The sequence below is a fragment of the Heteronotia binoei genome, chromosome 1, assembly GCF_032191835.1.
Source record: "Heteronotia binoei isolate CCM8104 ecotype False Entrance Well chromosome 1, APGP_CSIRO_Hbin_v1, whole genome shotgun sequence".
In the NCBI taxonomy this organism is placed as follows: Eukaryota; Metazoa; Chordata; class Lepidosauria; order Squamata; family Gekkonidae; genus Heteronotia; species Heteronotia binoei.
Window position 1 is genome coordinate 245,704,940 of NC_083223.1, and position 19,505 is coordinate 245,724,444.

At 44.0% G+C, this 19,505-nt stretch overlaps 1 protein-coding gene across 1 annotated transcript in view; it reads right to left on the bottom strand.

Moving 5' to 3' along the window:
• OTOF (otoferlin) overlaps window positions 1-19,505 on the bottom strand; it is a 199,353-nt gene that overhangs the window by 165,524 nt on the left and 14,324 nt on the right. The window contains exon 2 of the mRNA XM_060250592.1: window positions 6,457-6,515. Coding sequence (XP_060106575.1) covers window positions 6,457-6,515 — 59 coding nt within the window. The remainder of the gene's footprint in view (window positions 1-6,456; window positions 6,516-19,505) is intronic.

Below are 19,505 nucleotides of genomic sequence, written 5' to 3' on the forward strand. Positions count from 1 at the left end.
TAACCACTTGGCAAGCAGCGACGTGCAGGAGGCTTTTATGTAAGCTTTGCAGCAATAGAGGTTTATGTAACAATAGAGGAAAAAGCAGTGTGCAGATGGGGACGGAGAGAGAGCAGTTTTGTGTGCAGCAGCTGAGGAACGAAGGACAGAGTCTCTGTGTGGTGGAAGGGTTTCATGGAAAGGGGGAGATGTCAGGGACTCTTCTTTCAATTTCAGGGTTCACATCTCAAATATGTGAAGGAATAATTTTTAAAAGTCCTTTGAGCATGTACAAAGTATTTTCTTCTTCACCCTGGTGTAACTGCAGGCTGCCTACTCCTTCCCCAAGTATTATCCACCAGGTTTACAATGCAATCCTTACTCTCATCTAAACTTAGTGATTTCAGTAGGTTTAGACTGGAGAAACTGCACTGATACACCATTACAGTGCAAACCTAAGAACTGCCGTGACCTTCTAAGTCCATTGAAGTCAATGGGCTTAGAATGGTATAACTCTGTTTAGGCTTGCATTGTGTCAGGTTTTTTTATACCTGCGGCCTCCTCAAACTAAAACTGGAACCATGATGCCTTTTGCTGCCAAAAGAATACCCAGAGCTCTTTTTGTAGAAAAAGCTCAGCAGGAACTCATTTGCATATTAGGCCACAAGCCCTGGCATCACCATTGTTTCACACAGGGTTATTTTGTCAAAAAAGCCCAGCAGGAATCATTTGCATATTAGGCCACACCCCCTGACACAAAGCCAGCCGGAACTGCGTTCCTGCTCAAAAAAAGCCCTGAGAATATCTATTTTCTCAATCAGCTCCATTAAATAAGAGCCAGGAATGGCCCAATTAATATAGTCCTTCAGCATCCTGCCTTCCCCTTTGCCCAGTTAGTCAGGCTCAGAGATGGTGCTGTGCTTTGGGGCCCAGAGTTGCGCTTTCTGAACAGTGGTGATGCTTTAGTGGTGATGATTTCACTGCACTCATCAGTTGTTACGCAGACCATGTCAAGGAACACAGGAAACCGCCTTTGGCTGAGTCAGACCCTTGTCTGTATTGGTCAGTATAATCTATCCCTTGTCTGTATTGGGCAGTATCTGACTGGCAGCAGCTCTCCAAGGTTTTTCAGATCAACCAGTCCTTTTAAATGGAGATACTGGGCACTGAACTTGGGATCTTCTGCATGCAAAGCAGATGCTCCACCACAGAGTTACAAGCCTTCTCCCCTACTATAGCACATCCTTCTTCTCCCGCTCCATGAATTGATTTTGCTGTCCATTATTCAATACCTATATATCCCATGCTCCCAGCTTTAATCTGGAGGCAGCTTCCAAACAAGAGCAATTAAAAGAATCAACATCACAAAAAAGAATCCAGAGCAACGATCAAAACAACACAGACCTAAACCAAAGTAGCAAAGAGATGGCTGGGGTGACGATAACCAATCTGTATATGGTCTTTGGTTCCAGTGGCCATAGAAGGGTAGGATGTATTTAACATGGTGTCGCAGTGAGCTGGAGTCTATGAACTGGGAGTGGAAGGCATTCACAATCACAAATATTTTCCCCAGCCTCCTGAGGTCTCCAAAAAGCTGATACTCAGAGTTACAGGAGCTTTATGGACAAAATATCCTCTTGGGGCAAGGTGGGCTGCTATGAAATGGAAGGATTAGGCTACATTGACTGTGGTTCCATTTTCCTGCATTGATGGAAACTCTGCCAGAGGAAAAAGCAAGGAGGGATGAGGTCACATAATGTCCTTTACAGGCCCACCCCTGTGGCCTCTTTGCATTTTGTCCATGGGGTTCTTGTAACTGTGACCATCAGCTTTTGGGGAGGGTGTGTCTCAGGAGTCTTCTGGGAGAAGGGGATACGTTCATGAATGCTCTCACATCCAGTTTGCATGACCCAACCCTGATTTTGTTCAGAACGTTGTATTTTGCTTTTGTAACACAGACACATACGAAAAAGCACATACAAAACAAGATAGATCCACAGAGACAACAAAAGGTTGCTCATATCAGAAAAGAAAGCTGGCCAGTGAGGAAAAAGGTAAATATGACAAGATGAAGTCACTGTAAAATCAACTAAAAATAGGCGTGCAATGCAGGCGGCTGTGAAACTTGAATTTCATTAGCAATTAACATGAATAACATGGAAAATGTCAGCCTGAGCAACCCATTCAATGGGTAATCCAGCACCCTATGAGTAAGTACCAGGCAGAGGTTGTAGGAGCCCTCTGCTACCTTGTACTGTATGAGTACTAATAATATTTTATTATCTTATTATACAATGCTATATATTTTATTATCTTATTATACAATGCTATATAATTATGGTGTCTTAATTCTTCAAGGCAAATGTCTGCTCCTCTTGAGGCAAACCAGTTTCCTTCCCCTAGCACAGTTTAGAAACCAGTGATCTAATAACAAGAGACCATAAAGTTTTGAATCTCTTGACATGCTTTAGTGCCTTTGGATCCTGGGGGCTGACGATCTTATTGAAATTATGGGCAGTTCAGGTATTTTAAAAATATGGTGTGGAGGCAAAATGGCTGCAGTAAAGTTAGAGTTGCCAAGCTACACATGAGGCCTGGAGATCTCCCAGAAATGTGATTGATCTCCAGAGATCAACTCCCTGGGAGAAAATGGCTGCTTTGAACAGTGGACTCTATGGCATTATTCCCCAGTGAAATCCCTTCCCTCCCCAGGCTCCATCTCTAAATCTCCAGGAATTTCCTGTACTGGAGTTGGCAGCCCTATGTTGAGGGAATCACAAAATGGCTGCCATGATGGAAGGTTAGAAGGAAAGCATCTTCCTATAATAGAGACAGTTGTACCTAAATGGGTGCTCTCTTTTGAAGAATCTTCTGTCTCAGTGAGATGTACACTGCATTGGTCAGCCCACGCTGGAATATTGTGTGCAGTTCTGGAGGCCTCACTTCAAAAAGGATATGGACAGAATGGAGCAGGTGCAGAGGAGAGCAATGAGGATGATCAGGGGCCTGGAGACCAAGCCCTTTGAGGGAAGGCTGAGGTACTCGGGAATGTTCAGTCTGGAGAAGAGGAGGTTGAGGGGGGACATGATTGCTCTCTATAAGTATTTGAAGGGCTGTCACAGAGGAGGACAGAGAGCTGTTCCTGTTGGCAGCAGAGGATAGGACTCATAATAAAGGGTTCAAATTAAGGGTGGGAAGGTATCGACTGAATATGAGGAAAAACTTGTTTTACAGTAAAAGTTGTTCCACAGTGGAATTAGCTACCTAGCGAGGGGGTTAGCTCCCCCTCACTGGCAGTCTTAAAGCAGTGGTTGGACAAATATGTGTTAGGGATGTTCTGGGCTGATCCAGCACTGATCAGGGGGTGGGACTAGATGGCTTGTATGGCCCCTTCCAACTCTGTGATTCTACAATTCTATGAGATGGAGGATAGCCAAGATGAGCTCTTTGCTTTTACAGGAGAAATACTTTGTGAAACCATATGAAGGGCCACTGAGAGACTGCACTCCTCTCCTAATAAGAATATCATAGCAAGGGGGAGACAAAACTAGCCCCAAACATTGGCTAGAGAAGGAGCAGATGTTGGAAGGACAATTAATTCATTATTTTTCTGTTTAGGATATTTATGCTGCTGCTTCAGAGTCCTTTGTGAGGTGGCTTTCAATTAAAATAATGTCATAATAAAAACAAGCCATTGAACAGCATGACCACTGTCCATTAAACAGAGACAGACAATTTAAAAGCTGGAAAGATAAAAATCTCTAATTAAAAGACTGGGGGGAACTATGTATTAACCTCTGGCACCTAAAGGAAGTAGGCTAGCCTCAAAGGGAAGGCATTCTAGAAGCAAGGTTGCATCACAGAAAATGTCCTGTTTCTACTCACTGTCTGCCTCACCTCTGAAGGCTGGACATAGAGAGCAAGGCTTGAGAGGCAGATCTTAATCAGTGGGATGGATAGTTTGGAAGCAGATGGTCCTTCTGGCACCCTGGCAACACTCTGGCATCTATCCGTGACCGTAAGAATAAGACCTGGAGGATCATTCTGCCATTTTCATTCAACAGAGACGACCAACAAGGGAAAATCAGATGTGTCCAATTGTATACCTGATCTACCCTCTTTACTTGTATGTCCTGCTTTTTTAGACTGCAGCCAGGCCTGGCTCTATTGATGTAAACTTTTTTAGGAGACTGTTAATGTAGAAAGAGCAAGATGGGTAGCCATGTTAGTCTGTCTTTAGCAGTAGAAAAGAGCAAGAGTCCAGTAGTACCTTAAAGACTAACAAGATTCGAGGCAGGGGATGAGCTTTCATGAGTCACTGCTCACTACTTCAGATACCTGAAGCAGTGACTCATGGAAGCTCATATACCCTGCCACAAATTTTGTTAGTCTAAGGTGCTACTGGACTCTTGCTCTTTTCTGCTGTTAACGGGGAAGTGAGATAGATATATAACAAATGAACAAACCATGTTGGGCAATTACTTTTTTTTCTTGCAAAGCTTTCACAAAAAGAAACAACACCCCCTTGGCTTTTAAATCCATGTAAATAATGGCTTGTATAGTGAACTGAGCTGATGTGTAATAATTAGGAAAGAAGGAGAGGTCAGGCAATGCCTTGCTCAGAACCGTTGTTCACAACAAGTCATCTGTGCCCTGTGGGCATCGCAATTTCCTCACCTCCGTCTGTGGCCAGGGAAGACCTGGAGCTAATGATCTTAAGGTCTGCTTGATTTCTGGGGCGATATACTCAGGTGGATAAACCGCGTATTGGGAGGTCAGCACAGATTTACAGCCATGCAAGTTCTTTTAAACCACTTCCCGTCAACATGGGTGTTGTCTCGCCCACAGCGATATTGGGGATTTCGGGCACTGATGACGGCAAAGAGGATAATCATGCAGATGTGGAGAACGGATTTTTCAGGAACCGTAGCGCAATGGTTAGAGGACATGCTGCGATTGGCGGTGGATGAAAGGCTGGTCTACCGACGAATGATGCAACAACAACAATTCGAGGACATTTGGGCACCATTTTTGGCGGCTGTCAATAATTTACAGGGTCCGGGATGTGATCTTGAACATAGTTCCCTCTAGGCTGTGGGGGCCAAGGTGGTCCAGAGAGCTATATCAAGTATTAGGCATACAATAGGCAGTGATAGATAAGTATGGGCAACAAGGGTGACGGGTCACAGGATGTTGGATGAGTGGATAATTATGAACTACGTAATTTTTGTTTGTTTAATTGTTAAATACTTATTATTACTATGGACCTGTTATATATACTAATCTCAATAAATGATGAATGTTGGGGGAAAAAAAAAAAAGGTCTACATAGGTTTGCCAGGTCCGAGTTGAGAAATACCTGGAGATTTTGAGAGTGGAGTCTGGGGAGGGCCCTCAGTGGGCCATAATACCACAGAGTCCAGAGGAACTGATATCTGTTGCCTAGAAAACATTTTTAATTCTGAGAGATATCCAGGTCCCACCTGGAGGTTGGCAACTGTAGGTAGGGTTGCCAAGTCCCCCGTGGCCTCCAGTGGGGGACTTCTTTCACGTGTACAACATGCGCAAGGCACAATGGCATCACCCAGAAGTGACATCGTCACACCAGCAAAGCCGCGCACCAGCTGCTCTAGGCATTCCCGAGAAAACTCTAGTCTATGGCTTTCCCAGACACTCTAGCTATAGCATCTGGGAAAACCATAAAGTTTTTCCGGAAATGCCTAGAGCGGCTGGCATGCGGTGTTGCTGGCAAAATGACATCACTTATGGGTGACATCATCACGACGTATGGGGAGGTTCTCCCTGCCAGCCCAATGTGTTCAAGCGGGTTGGGAACCTCCAGGGTGGGAGAACCCCCACCCAGTCCGGGGGCTTGGCAGCCCTAACTGTAGGCCTACACGACAGTCAGACCCATTTCAAACAGCCTTTGTAATCCATTTTAGAAGCCAGTTGCTGTTGCATTTTCATATCATTTCAGACACAGGCATTTTAGCAACTGGCTGTTAGTGAATTTTATTTACCTTTTCATACAAAGCTGCATATGTCCAGTTGGCATAGTGGGGTTGAGTTGTATTTGGGGTAAACTGCTTTTTTCTGTTTTCACCTTTTCTTTACACTTCAAGATTTTTGTAGCCTGCTGTTTAAAATGTCTGCAGAGTTTCCAGTAGTGCCACTTCCCCCACAAACACCCTTTTTCACCACACAGCATTCAGAACAATTAAAAAGACACCACGTGGTGAAAAGGGATGGGGGAAAGTGGCAGCATTTGAAATGGAGCAGGTGCAAAGGAGATGGTTCACTGACGGAATAAAATTCACTGTATGAAATACCTGTCCCTGTACTGCTTTACTCAGAATTGGGCCAACAATAGATAACATCTGGTTTAGAATGATAATATGAAGAGGGGCCTCAGAATGCAAATATGTTCCTTCCCAAGTCCCTCTCCTTTGTTTCCTGCTTCAGACATTCCTTTCTTACCTCATCAAATGGAGCTTCATCTTCACAGTTCTCAAGCACTCTGGTGTAGAAGGAGAGACCTACAGAACCAAAAAAAGAGAAGCAATTAGTTGGTGGAGAACAACACAAAACTCAGACAGGTGTGGTAAATGAGCTTGTGGAAGAAAATGTGGCTTGTGCAATGCCACATTTAGTTATAAGAACAGTAATATAATTCTGTTTCACACAGTGACCAACCAGCTGCCATGAAGAGTCAACAAACAAGGCACAGAGGCTGAGGCTTTCCCCTGGAGTTACCTCTATATGTGGAAGTTCACTTTAGTCATCTTAGCTAGCATTCTCTAATGAATCTATCAAGAACATGAATGATGTGGAATAATTACCAAAGTGCTTGTGATTGATACTGAGCCAGTGGCTTTTGATGGAAAAAACATGCAAAGTTCTGGATTGTGAAGAACTCTTTGACAAACAAAAAGGAAAGAAGGGGGCTATTTTCAAAAGCTTGCACTTAAGAAAAAAAGACTACAGAAAAGATTCAACAAAGACATCATATTACAATAACAATGCCTGTAAGAGAAAAAGACATACAAATAACTCTGTTCACTACTTCATCAGCAAACCCAGAACTAGAATGCAATTAGACATGTCAAAAATGTAGAAAAAGGTAGACAAAAAGATAAAAAGAAAAATCAGTTTGTCATTATCTTAAGAAATGCCTAAAATAAAATTATAATAACACTAATTATAAACCAGAGAGAGATCAAATTTAGAAATATCTCTTCAGTCACCTCAAATGCTAAAATAACAACAACCAGGGTTTTTTGGAGGCAGAAAAGCATAGTAACATAGTTCCAACTGGCTTAGCATCAGGGGGTGTGGCCTAATATGCAAATAAGTTCCAGCTGGCCTTTTTCTACAAAAAAGCCCTGTGTGAAACAATGGTGATATCAGGGGGTGTGGCTAATATGCAAATGAGTACCTACTGTGCTTTTTCTACAAAAAAGCCCTAACAACAACAATAGTGGTGATGGTGGTGGAAAGTGCTATCACGTCACAGCTGACCTATTTCAACCCACTGGGATTTTCAAGGCAAGAGATGTTCTGAGGTTTGCCATTGCCTGCCTCCGCATCACACCCCTGGTATTCCTTGGAGGTCTCCCATCCAAATACTAGCCAGGGCTGACTAGGCTTCGCTTTGAAGAACTGACAAGATCAGGTAGCCTGGTTTATCCAAGTCAGAGTGGTGGTGGTGATGATTATGATAAAGAAAATTTCTGGTAAAAAAGTCCCACTTTGGCTGCAGAGCTGACTGTAAACGTACCTCAGCTCAAAATAGCAACAGCTCATTTCTTCAACCTCGGGCATGGATCCTCTCAAGTACTGTTCCCCTGCCCCTGCATGCAAATTGCCTATGGGGTTTAGCCCCGCCTGGCAATGTCCCCCCCCATGAGAAAGACTGCCTAGTGCCCAACATACTTGAGATGATCCTTCAGCACATTCCTCACTTTTTTGAACTGCTCGGTTAGAAAAGACACTCAGTTACTCTTCGTGTGGCTGTGCTCAAAAGAAGGTAATGATTTTAAGATTTCATTCTTCCACATCCGTGGGGAATCCTCAGTAAGGTTTTATTTAGAGAATGAGCCCCAGTGGAACCCATCTGCCGACATCTCATCTCTGAGCTATTTGATCAGACTCATTTGCTAGAAATACTTCAAAGTTTGGGAGTCTGAGAGCAGGAACGGGGGACCTTGCCAGCCTGAAAAGCTCCGAGGTGGCCATGTGATAGATTAAGACTGTCAGATCCACTATGGAGGGGAACTGGGGTATTGCATCAAGGTGTGCAGATAAATCTACTTTCTCTTTTATTATTATGTCACCAAACCTTCTCTTTGAGCTCTTCTTTCATGCTGGTGGGGAGAGAAAGTAATAAAAATGTTAACATTTCTGCCACCCAAATTCAAATCAAACCTCTTTGATGGATACTCTTTGTCTCCAGTTAAAGAAGGGTGTTTTCTTATTTTAATGTTGTTAAGCATGCCTCATTTTTAAGGTTTCCAGCTCTAGGTTGGGAAATTCCTGGAGATGGAGGGGTAGAACCTGGGGAGGGCGCAGTTTGGGAGGGACAGGACCTCAGTGGGGTGTAATGTTATAGCATCCACTCTCCAGGTGTTTTCTCCAGATCTGGAGATCAGTTCTAATTCCAGGAGATCTCCAGGCCCCACCTGGAGACTGACAATCTTGCTTATTTTGCATTTGGGATGGCAGAAGCCATGTACAGTGCTATGCTTGAAAAACTTGAACAGATGATGTTTGCTTTAGACAATGTGAAAGCCCCCAGAGCCGCGCTTTGTTCTTGCTAATTGCCCTTTTCTTAATTAAATCCTCCCATATAATCAGGAGTGAGTCACTATGAGACAAGGAACACCAAATTTTACAGCGGTGGCTCTTAGGACTTAGTTTTACTGAGAGCTGCTGTTTTGGTTCTCTTCCCTTTTATAAATTTTAAGCAATGCAAAAGGAGAGTTGAAAATGTTTCAGAGTAAGACCTAGCTTCTTCATTTCTACTCTGTGGCCACAATTCAGCATTCAGAGCAAATTGGGTGTAATTTTTAAGTGTGCAGACTCTTAGCTGGGAGAACCAGGTTTGATTTCCCACTCCTCCATTTGCAGCTGCTGGAATGGCCTTGGGTCAGCCATAGCTCTCACAAGAGTTGTCCTTGAAAGGCAGCTTCTGGGAGAGCTCTCAGCCCACCTACCTCACAGGGTGTCTCTTTTGGGGGAAGATAAGGAGACTGTAAGCCGCTCTTAGACTCTGATTCAGAGAGAAGGGAAGGATATAAATCTGCAGTCTTCTTCTTCTTTATATCCTCCCATGTGAATGGCTGATGACAATGAGGCAAGGAAACCTGAATATGACCTTCAGTAAAACTTAACCTTTAAATGACATGGTCATAGTCATAAGGTTCATGGAAGTTTTCAAAGCAGAAGCTTCCAGTGCCAAAGAGACAAGCCACTTTTCAGTTTTGATTTAATAGTTGAGCAGAAAGGTGGGTTTGCTTCTTCAGCATATTCTGGACTTCAACAAAACAAAACTTCTGTTATTTTTTCAGTTTTCTTTATAGGATTTCATTTCTCGCTTCACCATTCCCAACGCAAACTGTGAGGGAAGTTGGGCTGAGAGAAGGTAACTGGCCCAAGGTTGTCCAGTGAGATTCAGGGCTAAGGCAGAATTTGAACGAAGGTCTCAGAGGTCTGAGCTCAACAACTACACACTGTGATTCTCATCTATTACCAGTCCATGATCCATTTGCCTGTCTTTTCCTCCTATCTAACCCTTCCTTCCCTCACTGCTTTTGGCAGCAATTCCTTTGGGGAAAAATTCTATACCAGCTTGAGCCTTTCCCCTCCCTCCTCCTACATGAAAATCAAGCAACAATTTAGTGCAGTTCTTCCCACTTTAAATGCATAGTTAAGCCTGTCATCTTTTGCTCTAACTCTTGCCTGGGTTTCTTTTCTTGCTGTAATGAGATTTTTCTGCTGAATGAACACCCTCCATAGGGAGACCCTGCTCTGAACCTGTACAGGAAGGCAAAAATGCCTAGATAAGCAAGCACAGACCTTTCCTGATTACTGCTTTAGAATTTCTCCATGACTCTCCACAAACACACATTTACTTCATTCATGATACCAATAGAACTACCTGGTGATCAGGGATCTATCTCTTGAATGCCAGATAGTCCTTTTTGCACCTTGACTCCATCAAGGTCTTGCAACCTGGTGCCAGGAGCAGAGGAAGTGCAGCACAACAATGCCAACAGGCATGGGTGGAGTTGCCACCCTCCAGGAGAGGTTTGGAGATATCCTGGAATTACAACTGGTCTCCAGATTACAGGGATTGGTTCCTTGGAGAAAATGGCTGCTTTAGAGGATGGACTCTATGGTGTTATCTCCTGCTGAGGTCCTGCCCACTCTGAGAACCAGTTTGGCATAGTGGTTAAGAGTGGTGGACTCTAATCTGGAGAACTGGGTTTAAGTCCCCACTTCTCCACATGCAGCCAGCTGGGTGACCTTGGGCCAATCACAGTCCTCTCAGAGCTCTTCTCTTGAGAGCTGTTTTCTCATAGCTCTCTCAGCCCCACCTACCTCACAGGGTGTCTGTTGTGGGGAGAGGAAGGGAAGGAGATTGTAAACTGTTCTGAGACTCTGAGTGAAGGGCGGGGTACAAGTCCACCTCTCCTCCTTCTCCCTCTCTCAGAGTTGCTGTCATCCCCACAAGCATGAACCATCTCCAATTTGGCCTGCTTGTATTTATTCTACTGAATATCCATATTTGAATGCCTTAGAACTGCACCCTGCAATTGTGCTTTGGATGATTGTTTTGTGTTCAGATTCAATCCCATGAACAATTTCATCTGTATTGACTTGCAATTGATAAGGGTGTGTTTTAGAGAGGCACTAGAGAGGCATGGTAAAGGCAGTTTAGTGTGGAAGAGGGAGAAATACTTAAACCTTCCCATATCTATTGATTATAGTCTACAAATACCTCCAATAGGGCATTTGTCCACCAATGGAATTCATACTGGGTTGACAGCCCAGCTGAAGAAAAAAAATGGATTGTGGGGGAGATATATTTGGAAAGCAGAACTGCCACAAATGGAAGAGAGTTAAACGCCCTCCTTGCAGGCACTGATGATCCCTAGAAGTGTTTCCTCAGCTCCCGAAATAATGTTACTGCAAGGGAAATGTAGGGCAAGGAGTCCTATGTGACCCGTGTAACATCATGTTTGGTCCTCAGTATTTTATTTTTGCAAAAACTGCTGTAATCTGCCAAACTACATTTCATTTCTGAGTTTCCTGCATTGTGCAGGGGGTTGGACTAGATGACCCTGGAGGTCCCTTCCAACTCTATGATTCTATGATCTGTGAAGAGTTCTCTTGATTGAAAACACACACACAGAGAAATGTAGTCTTAACCAGTGGGCAATAGGGGCAAGTTGCCCCAGACCCCACAATGGGAGGGGCCCTGCCTTCTCCCCTTGAAGGAGGGGAGGAAGTAAAGGAAAAGAAGGTTTCTGCCACCACCTTTCCCCATCTAGAGCTTGGCAGCAGGCTTGCAGTGGCAGTAGGCAGTGGCTCCTGTCCACCTCACACAGGGTGAGGGCCATTCCCTGCCTGGCCCCAATCGGGGGGCAGTGAGTCTGGAGCCCCACCCATTCTGGGCATTTGCCCAGAGCTCCAGAATCCCTAGGACCACTACTGTATAAATAGTAGAATTAAGGACTCTCATTCAGTTTGGGGACACAGAGAAAGAGGAGGAGGCTTAACCCTTCCCTCCTGCTCAGTTTCTACAATCTCAGTCCCCAGGAATTACCACTGGTCTTCAGTTCCCCTGGAGAAAATGAATGCCTCAGAAAGTGTACTCTATGGCATTATATCCCACTGAAGCCCCTCTCCAAACCCCATCTTCCCTGGCTCCACTCACAAAATCATCAGGTATTTCCCAACCTAGAGCTGGAAGAAAACCCTCCCTTATTTGCCCTAGAAGGAAAACAGACAGGTAGTCATATGGTATCTGTGGGGTTTTTTTCCCCCATGAGGCAAATGGCAGACCCAGGAAGGTATCCCATTTATTAATGATTGTGCTGATGCACTAGATTTAGCATTTACTCTCACACAGGGCTGGATCCAACAATCCATCTGTGGATGGTGTGGACAGTCATGAATCTTCATTCATTCTGTTCCTCTCCTCCCCAGGGTAGTCCTCTCCAACCCCAGAAACTCCCCCTGAGAATTCTGCTGATGGAAGAAGGGAGCAAGTTCACCTTCTTCCCTCTCTTCACTGCCATCTCCAAAATAGCAGGGCTATGCTGTCCAGTGACTCTGGGAATAAACTTTTCAAGGATTGCAAAGGACCACAGTGGGAGATGGAGAGATAAGGGAAATATGGTGATGCTTGCATTCCATGCACACCACCGCATGTGCAATTATTCAACTAATCACAAAGTGGTATGATATTCCCTTGTAGTACTGGACTTCTCATCCTTCTATGGATAATACACTCAAATTTGCAAATGATACCTAATTGGAAGGGATTGCATGTGCTTGCAAGGGATAGACTACAGAATTCCTAATGGCCTCAGTAAATCAGATGTTAATAATATAAAGGAATACAATAAGGTCTTTGAAGACCCAGGGACCAGGATACTCTCTACTCTGCAGCTGACAGGCTGAATAGCCCAGGAGACCGTGTGGTGGGGCTGGACTGTCATTCAGAAATAATGAGTATGATTTCTGAATGTAGAGATTTCCCCAGATGCTCTTCAAATTCAGAAGTAAGGAAATTCAAAAGCTACTTATGGTTAAGATAATGGATTGCCGCTGGGAGGATGTAGAAATAATTCACTACAGAGATTAAAGGATCTGGCATTTGCCACCTATGGAGAACATCTGCAGAACCACTAAAACCTAGAAGCCACTACTGCCACCAAGAATTACAGATCAACCAAGAATTACAGATCAAAATCAGAGAAGGAGCCATTCCCACACATCATACACAATTTTGAAATGCCTCCATCGGCTCCCCATCTGAAGTGTTGGTTTCAAAACCCTGAACAGCCTAGTATCAGCATACATGATGGACCATTTCCATTCAAATGCTATACAAATCTATCTGTATAGTAAAACCCTCCTTGAAGAACCTGTTCCATGTGCCACCATAGAACACCCATGTCAAAAGGAAGCATTTCTTTATGCAATTCATGAATAAGAGCCAAACAAGATAGTGATGTGGGAGATTCAGAATCAGATGCTCCAGTCATGCTTCTTTTTACTTTCCAAAAAAAAAAAAACCATGGGAAAGGGGTGGTGGTAATACTGGACAGAAGGTGATATTTAGCCCTCTCCCCTGTGCTGTTAAGAGTCCCGTGGCGCAGAGTGTTAAAGCTGCAGTACTACAGTCCTAAACTCTGCTCAGGACCTGAGTTCAATCCCAGCAAAAGCTGGTTCAGGTAGCCCGCTCAAGGCTGACTCAGCCTTCCATCCTTCCGAGGTCGGTAAAATGAGTACCCAGCTTGCTGGGGGGAAAGTGTAGATGACTGGGGAAGGCAATGGCAAACTATCCCGTAAAAAGTCTGCCATGAAAACGTTGTGAAAGCAACGTCATCCCAGAGTCGGAAATGACTGGTGCTTGCACAGGGGACCTTTCCTTTTCCTGTGCTGTTTCCAAATCTGAGTTGCTGTCAGGCCCATGGAGGAAATGCAGGTACAGCTTTAGGGAGAATTTAAATTGGGAGAAAGGTGCAAATGGAAAAAAATAACCCCCTCCCTTCCCTAGTCTCACTACCCCAATCTGAACCCCGAACACCCCCCCACACATACACTTGCTTTGATCTAACATTGAGTCAATTTCTGCTAATAAGAAGCTTGAAAAATCAAACTTAACTGGGCTTTCAGTTATTTATTTATTGCCTGCCTTTCTTGTTGAGACCCAAGCTTACACAATATAAAACAATGCAACCAGGCAACATGAGATAGCCATGTTCTCTTTTTGATATAACTCATATGGTCACAATGATGATTTGTTTGCAACTGAAGACAAGTGATATTTCTAGTGGTTTTTGCCATTGCATAGTTTGTGATACTCAGAATGGGAGCTGGTCAGGTAGCTGCTGTTGCTGCATGCTCACAATTTACTGGTTTGCTGGGATAATGTATACTCCAGGGTCATACATCAATCAGCTACATTATGAGTATATGTGTCACTTCTGCACCCACAGTGGTATTCACCATTAGCATTCATAACAATGGAGCATGTTCAGAACTTTCTGGGTCAAACAAGTTCCCAGGGTGGAGGGAGATGAAAACATGCAAAATCTTTGTGGTCAAAGTTAGAATAATGGATGGACACAAATATATTCAGTTTGGGAGTCAGTAGACATAGTGGCAAAGCTGAAAAGCAAAAGAAAACAGCTTCTCTCATGCTTCTAACTCCTTGCCTTCCCATTAAGATCAAAAGCAAGGAAAAGATCTTGAATGGCCCTTAGCTGACTCACCTGCAATATAATGAAAGAGCTTGAACTTCATCTCTTGGTAGAGTTGCCAACCCCAGGTTGGGGAATTCCTGGAGATTTTTGGCCGGAGATTAGGGAATATGAAGTTTGGAAAGGGACCTCAGTGGGATACCATAGAGTACAGCATCCAAAACAGCCATTTTCACCAAAGGAATTGATCTCTGCAGTCTGGAGATGAGTTGTAATTCTAGATCCCACCTGGAAGTTGGCAACCCTGCCTCTCAGCGTATGCACTGGAAGCAGCAAACTGCCTTTGATCTGCCCTACATGCCATCCCTAAGGTCTCTTGGAGCAGCAGGAAGCAGGTCAGATGTTTTAACACAAGCTGCACCCTAAATTGAGCAGGGAGACATCCCCCTGGGAGGCTGCTGAGCTAATCTCCAATTCCCTAGCCTGCTCATGAGGAACACATGAGTGCAGCAATCAACCTAGAAGACAAACCCAGAGGAACTGTGAAGCAAATGAGAGGGCTTATAAATAGATGAACCTCATGGGAAAGGAAAGCAAGAATTGCCAGGCCTAACAGAATGGGAACAAGTAAGAGAGGAAAGTGCAGACTAGGAAATACTGGGAAACAGGGGGGATGGGAGAGGAAGACTTATCACAGCAGGGAAATCCTGAGCCAGGCTGGGTACAATCCGAGGTTCTCTCTTTATCCTGTCCAGGGCTTTTTTTGAGCAGGAACCCAGTTCTGGCTGGTTTGGTATCAGGGGGCATGTCCTAATATATGTAAATGAGTTCCTGCTGAGCTTTTTCTACAAGGGGGTGTGGCCTAATATGCAAATGAATTCCTGCTGGGCTTTTTCTACAAAAAAAGCCCTGATCCTGTCCATCCTTCAAAGAAACTCAGGGTTGATCTGTGATTCTTCCCTCTGCCGTTTGATCCTCACAATAACCTTGTGAGTTACATGCTATCCAGTCACTTCTGACTTATAAGGACCTTATGAGTTCATGACATCTGAAACATCCTACCATTAAACGCCTTCCTTAGGTCTTGCAACTTGAAGGCCGTGGCTTCGTTGCTTGAGTCAACCTACTCTCTTTTCCAACTACCTTCAACATTTCCTAGCATTATTGTGTTTGCCAGCAGAGTTTTGTCTTCATAAACCTTCTATATTCTGCTCTTTCTCCTTCTCATTTGTTCAATTAATCACAATATACATCTGCTGCATACTTCAACTAATGTGAAGTTTTCATTCAATCCAACTGTGCAAGAAGCCATAGTGAGTGATTGGAGTGACAGTATTTTCTCCCTCAGTCACCGGTGAGCTTCATACCAAAATGAGAATGTGAATCTGCCCACCCCCCCTCCTGCTCCTGGTCTGGCATTCAAACTACTGCACTCTACTGCACCCTCAACAGAGCTTTCCTTCTCCCTCAAAGACAGGAGGCAGGAGGAATGCAGGCTCTTCTTTATGTTGGGTCTGGTAGAGTGTAACGCTAAGTGACTATTCATCAGGAAGTCCCCTGTTTGTATTTCACCTCTGCCTTGAGCTCATTAGATGGCCTTGAACAAGCCATTGTTTCCACCCAGTGGCACCATGTACATACATTTGAAAGCAGAAAATACACAGCCTTTGAACCATAAAATTCTTCTATTTAGATATTCAAAACACTGTACAATGCATTTAAAAAAAAAAACAGTCTAAAAGATGATGCTCTAGCTGGAAAGCAGCTAGCCTGCCTTTGCATGGAGCCAGTAGAAACACAAAGGGAGGGGCAGGGAGTTATCCAGGCTTTGCACCATTATTGGACAAGGCCACTTAGAGTTGCCATGTCTGTAATGGAAAATACCTGGAGACTTTGGGGGTGGAGCCCAAAGAGGGCAGGGTTTGGGGAAGGGAGGGGCCTCAGCATAGTACAATGCCACAGAGTCCACCCTTCAAAGCAGCCATTTTCTCCAGCTGGAGATCAGTTGTAAAAGTGGGAGATCTCTAGGCCCCACCAGGAAGCTAGCAGCCTTAAGCCCACTTCCTCCATACAATGCAAATACTACCTGAGGCTGAGCAAAGAACTCTGGGAAGCTTTTCATTTGTTTACAAGAAGTCAAAAGGACTTTTTGCACATGTGGACATCACTACATGCAGAATCGGATCAGGGTTGCCAGGTCTGGGTTGGAAAATACCTAGAGACTTTGGGTGTATCAAGGAGAGGGCAGGGTTTGAGAAGGGGAGGGGCCTCAGCATGGTACAATGCCATAGAGTCCACTCTTCAAAGCAGCCATTTTCTCCAGGAAAGTTGACCTTTTCCAGCTGGACATAAGTTGCAAAAGTGGGAGATCTTCAGGTCCCACCTCGAGGCTGGCAGTGGCAACCCTAAATTGGATGCACCCTGAACTTGCTCCCATATCTAACTTGCACACCTAATGAGGGTCTAAAGCAGATTCCAAGGTGCTGTGTTCTTAATGCTAGGTATCAAAATAAGGCAGCATGGTTTCAAACCGGAGCATAGTTTAATAAATTCAATTCTTTCTTTGTCTGGAGCTACAGTGAGTAAAATTTCCTTTTTCTCTGTTTCTGCCCATGCCCACACCATATCCTGGAGTGGATTACAGCAGTCTAAAACACTGGCCTGGATTAAAGGAACAGAGTGGTCACAACACCACACGAGGACAAAAGGCCCTGACCTAGATAATTAGGGGGTCCAAGGTTCATCTCTGTTTCAACTATGGAAGGATGAGTGCGAAAACTCTGACATGGGCAGCTGTTTCAGGTGTGCTGAGCTAATAAAATATGACTTTTGATCTGTTTCTTTCAGGGGAGGGGAGTAGTTAAAGATGAGGTGGGAGGAGATTGGTGCTGAATGAATAGGGTTAAAGAGGTGAAGTTGGACTAGCACCCATAGAGAATCACAGAGAATGCTCAAGGATTGAGAGCTGCCCATAAAGGACTGGGCTTTATTTAAAGAATTACATCAATATTTAGTACCTAACAGTTTGGAATCCAGCTTCAGAGACCAGCTAATCAATCTTCAGAGTTATGCTGTGAAGAAAACAACCACTGATCCTTGTCAATTGGGAAAGGGGTGTGTGTCACAGTGCTTAGCAGTGTGTCTTTACCATAACTATGCCAATCGATATTTCTGTTCCATTCACACTGACAACACACAAGCATAGCCAAGGGGGGCAAAGAAAGCAAAACTTCAAAGGGCAGGTTCATGCCACCATTGTTATAGGGGAACTATCGACCAAAGAGGCTGAACTGCTTAGATCAGCACCATAAAATGACTACAAAAAGTTGCTCTTTTCTTGGCAGGATCAATTCAGAATTAAGTTTTTATGGACGGATAGTAGCTTAGTGGTAACCTAATTTCTAGCATCTCTAGTTACAAGGATGTCAGGCAGCAGCTGTTAGGCGAAACTGATAATTGCCTGAGAAACTGGAGAGCCGCTGTCAGTCAGAATAGACAGTACTGGCCCAGATGGACCAGTAATCTGATTCAGTAGCCCTTTTCAGTCATTACAGTTTTGATGTGCCTCCTACCACATATTCCAGGACCACAGACTACACGTAATTGCCTTTAGTATTTCAGCTTCAGTAAGCATGATTGGAAATCCAAGTCAGCTGGTGCTAGAAGCTTTTCAGACTCTGTGTCATGAACAAATATCTGCATGGAGGGTGTTCCACAGTCAAAGTGCTACAGCAGAGAAGGCCCTGCCCTTGTGGCCAGCCACCTCACTTCAGAAAATGAAGCAGGGTCATCTACAGAGGTATTCTGAGGGCAGAACAAGATGAGACACTGAGAATTCTAGGTATGGAGTGCAGTTTTAAATAGCTGACATGTGTGGAATCAGGACCATAGCCCAGGGAGAAGGGTTCCGAAGCCTTTCCCCTCATGCCATTTTCTGAGCCCTGTCAGGACAAATAGCTGGATGTTTGTGAATGGGGCAATTAGAGTCCTGCAGGGTCACTTTGGGTATGGAAAATGGCAAGCGAGGGAAAGGCTTAACTTACCCCACTTTCCCTGTGTCCTGATCCAAATCAGGGTCCCATCTATTGATAATCTGAAAGGGAAATAAAGCTGGGAGTTCCATACAAGGCCAGTCAATGATGAGTGACTATTCCTGTTGTTTAGCCAACCCCACTTCTTTACCTAGAAAATCCCCACCCCATTTATCGTGTAAGACTGGCTACATCTTTGAAGTTAACAAAAGTATTTTGCATCACCTTAGCTGAGCTCTCAGAGCACACTGGAGTTTACACAATGGAAAGCATTTGTCTCCTGCACATGTTAGGTTTTCATTTTTTTGTTAGTGAGGCTTTCCCCTGTGATGTGTTTTCATGACATCATACTTGAACCACTAATCTGATTCTCCAAACACATGTTTCACGACAGAAACTACACATTACCATTTTTAATTTTTCTCCTGGGTTCTCCATCCAAAATGGCTCATCAGAGTGCTATTTGCCTCACTGAGTAGCTGTGCATGTTCTAATGGGTTAGATGTAGAATCCAAATTAGAATCCAAATTACCTGGTACCTGGTTAATTTATAGAATCCAAATTACCTGGTACCTGGTTAAAACATTACCTTTATTTCATCCCACTGGTGACACAATAGGGATATCTCTTTACAACTGTGCATTCTATAATATTTCACAGTCGATTATACCAACAGTTGAAATGCTATGGTTTTTAGTATGTGATATGATAGACCAATGATATTTGACAGATGATGTGCAGGACTATTTCACAGTATTTGACAGCTCATAACATTTCATATGCGATGTCTGCCAAAATCAAAATAATCTGGAGATGCCGCCAATTCTAAATGCAGCATTTGACTTCCTGCTATGTTTCCATATACCTGCAAAAGATGTATTGCAGCACTAGCATCTATAGATGTAGGAGACGCTGACACACGACTCTCTGGACCCTAGCAATCATATTTTCTCCTCCATGGATCAGAAAGGCAGATTGTATTCCAGGGATAAGATTCTGATATGTAGCAATTTCTTTATCAGCCCATAAGACTGGTACAAGCACAGGCTTGAGCAATTTA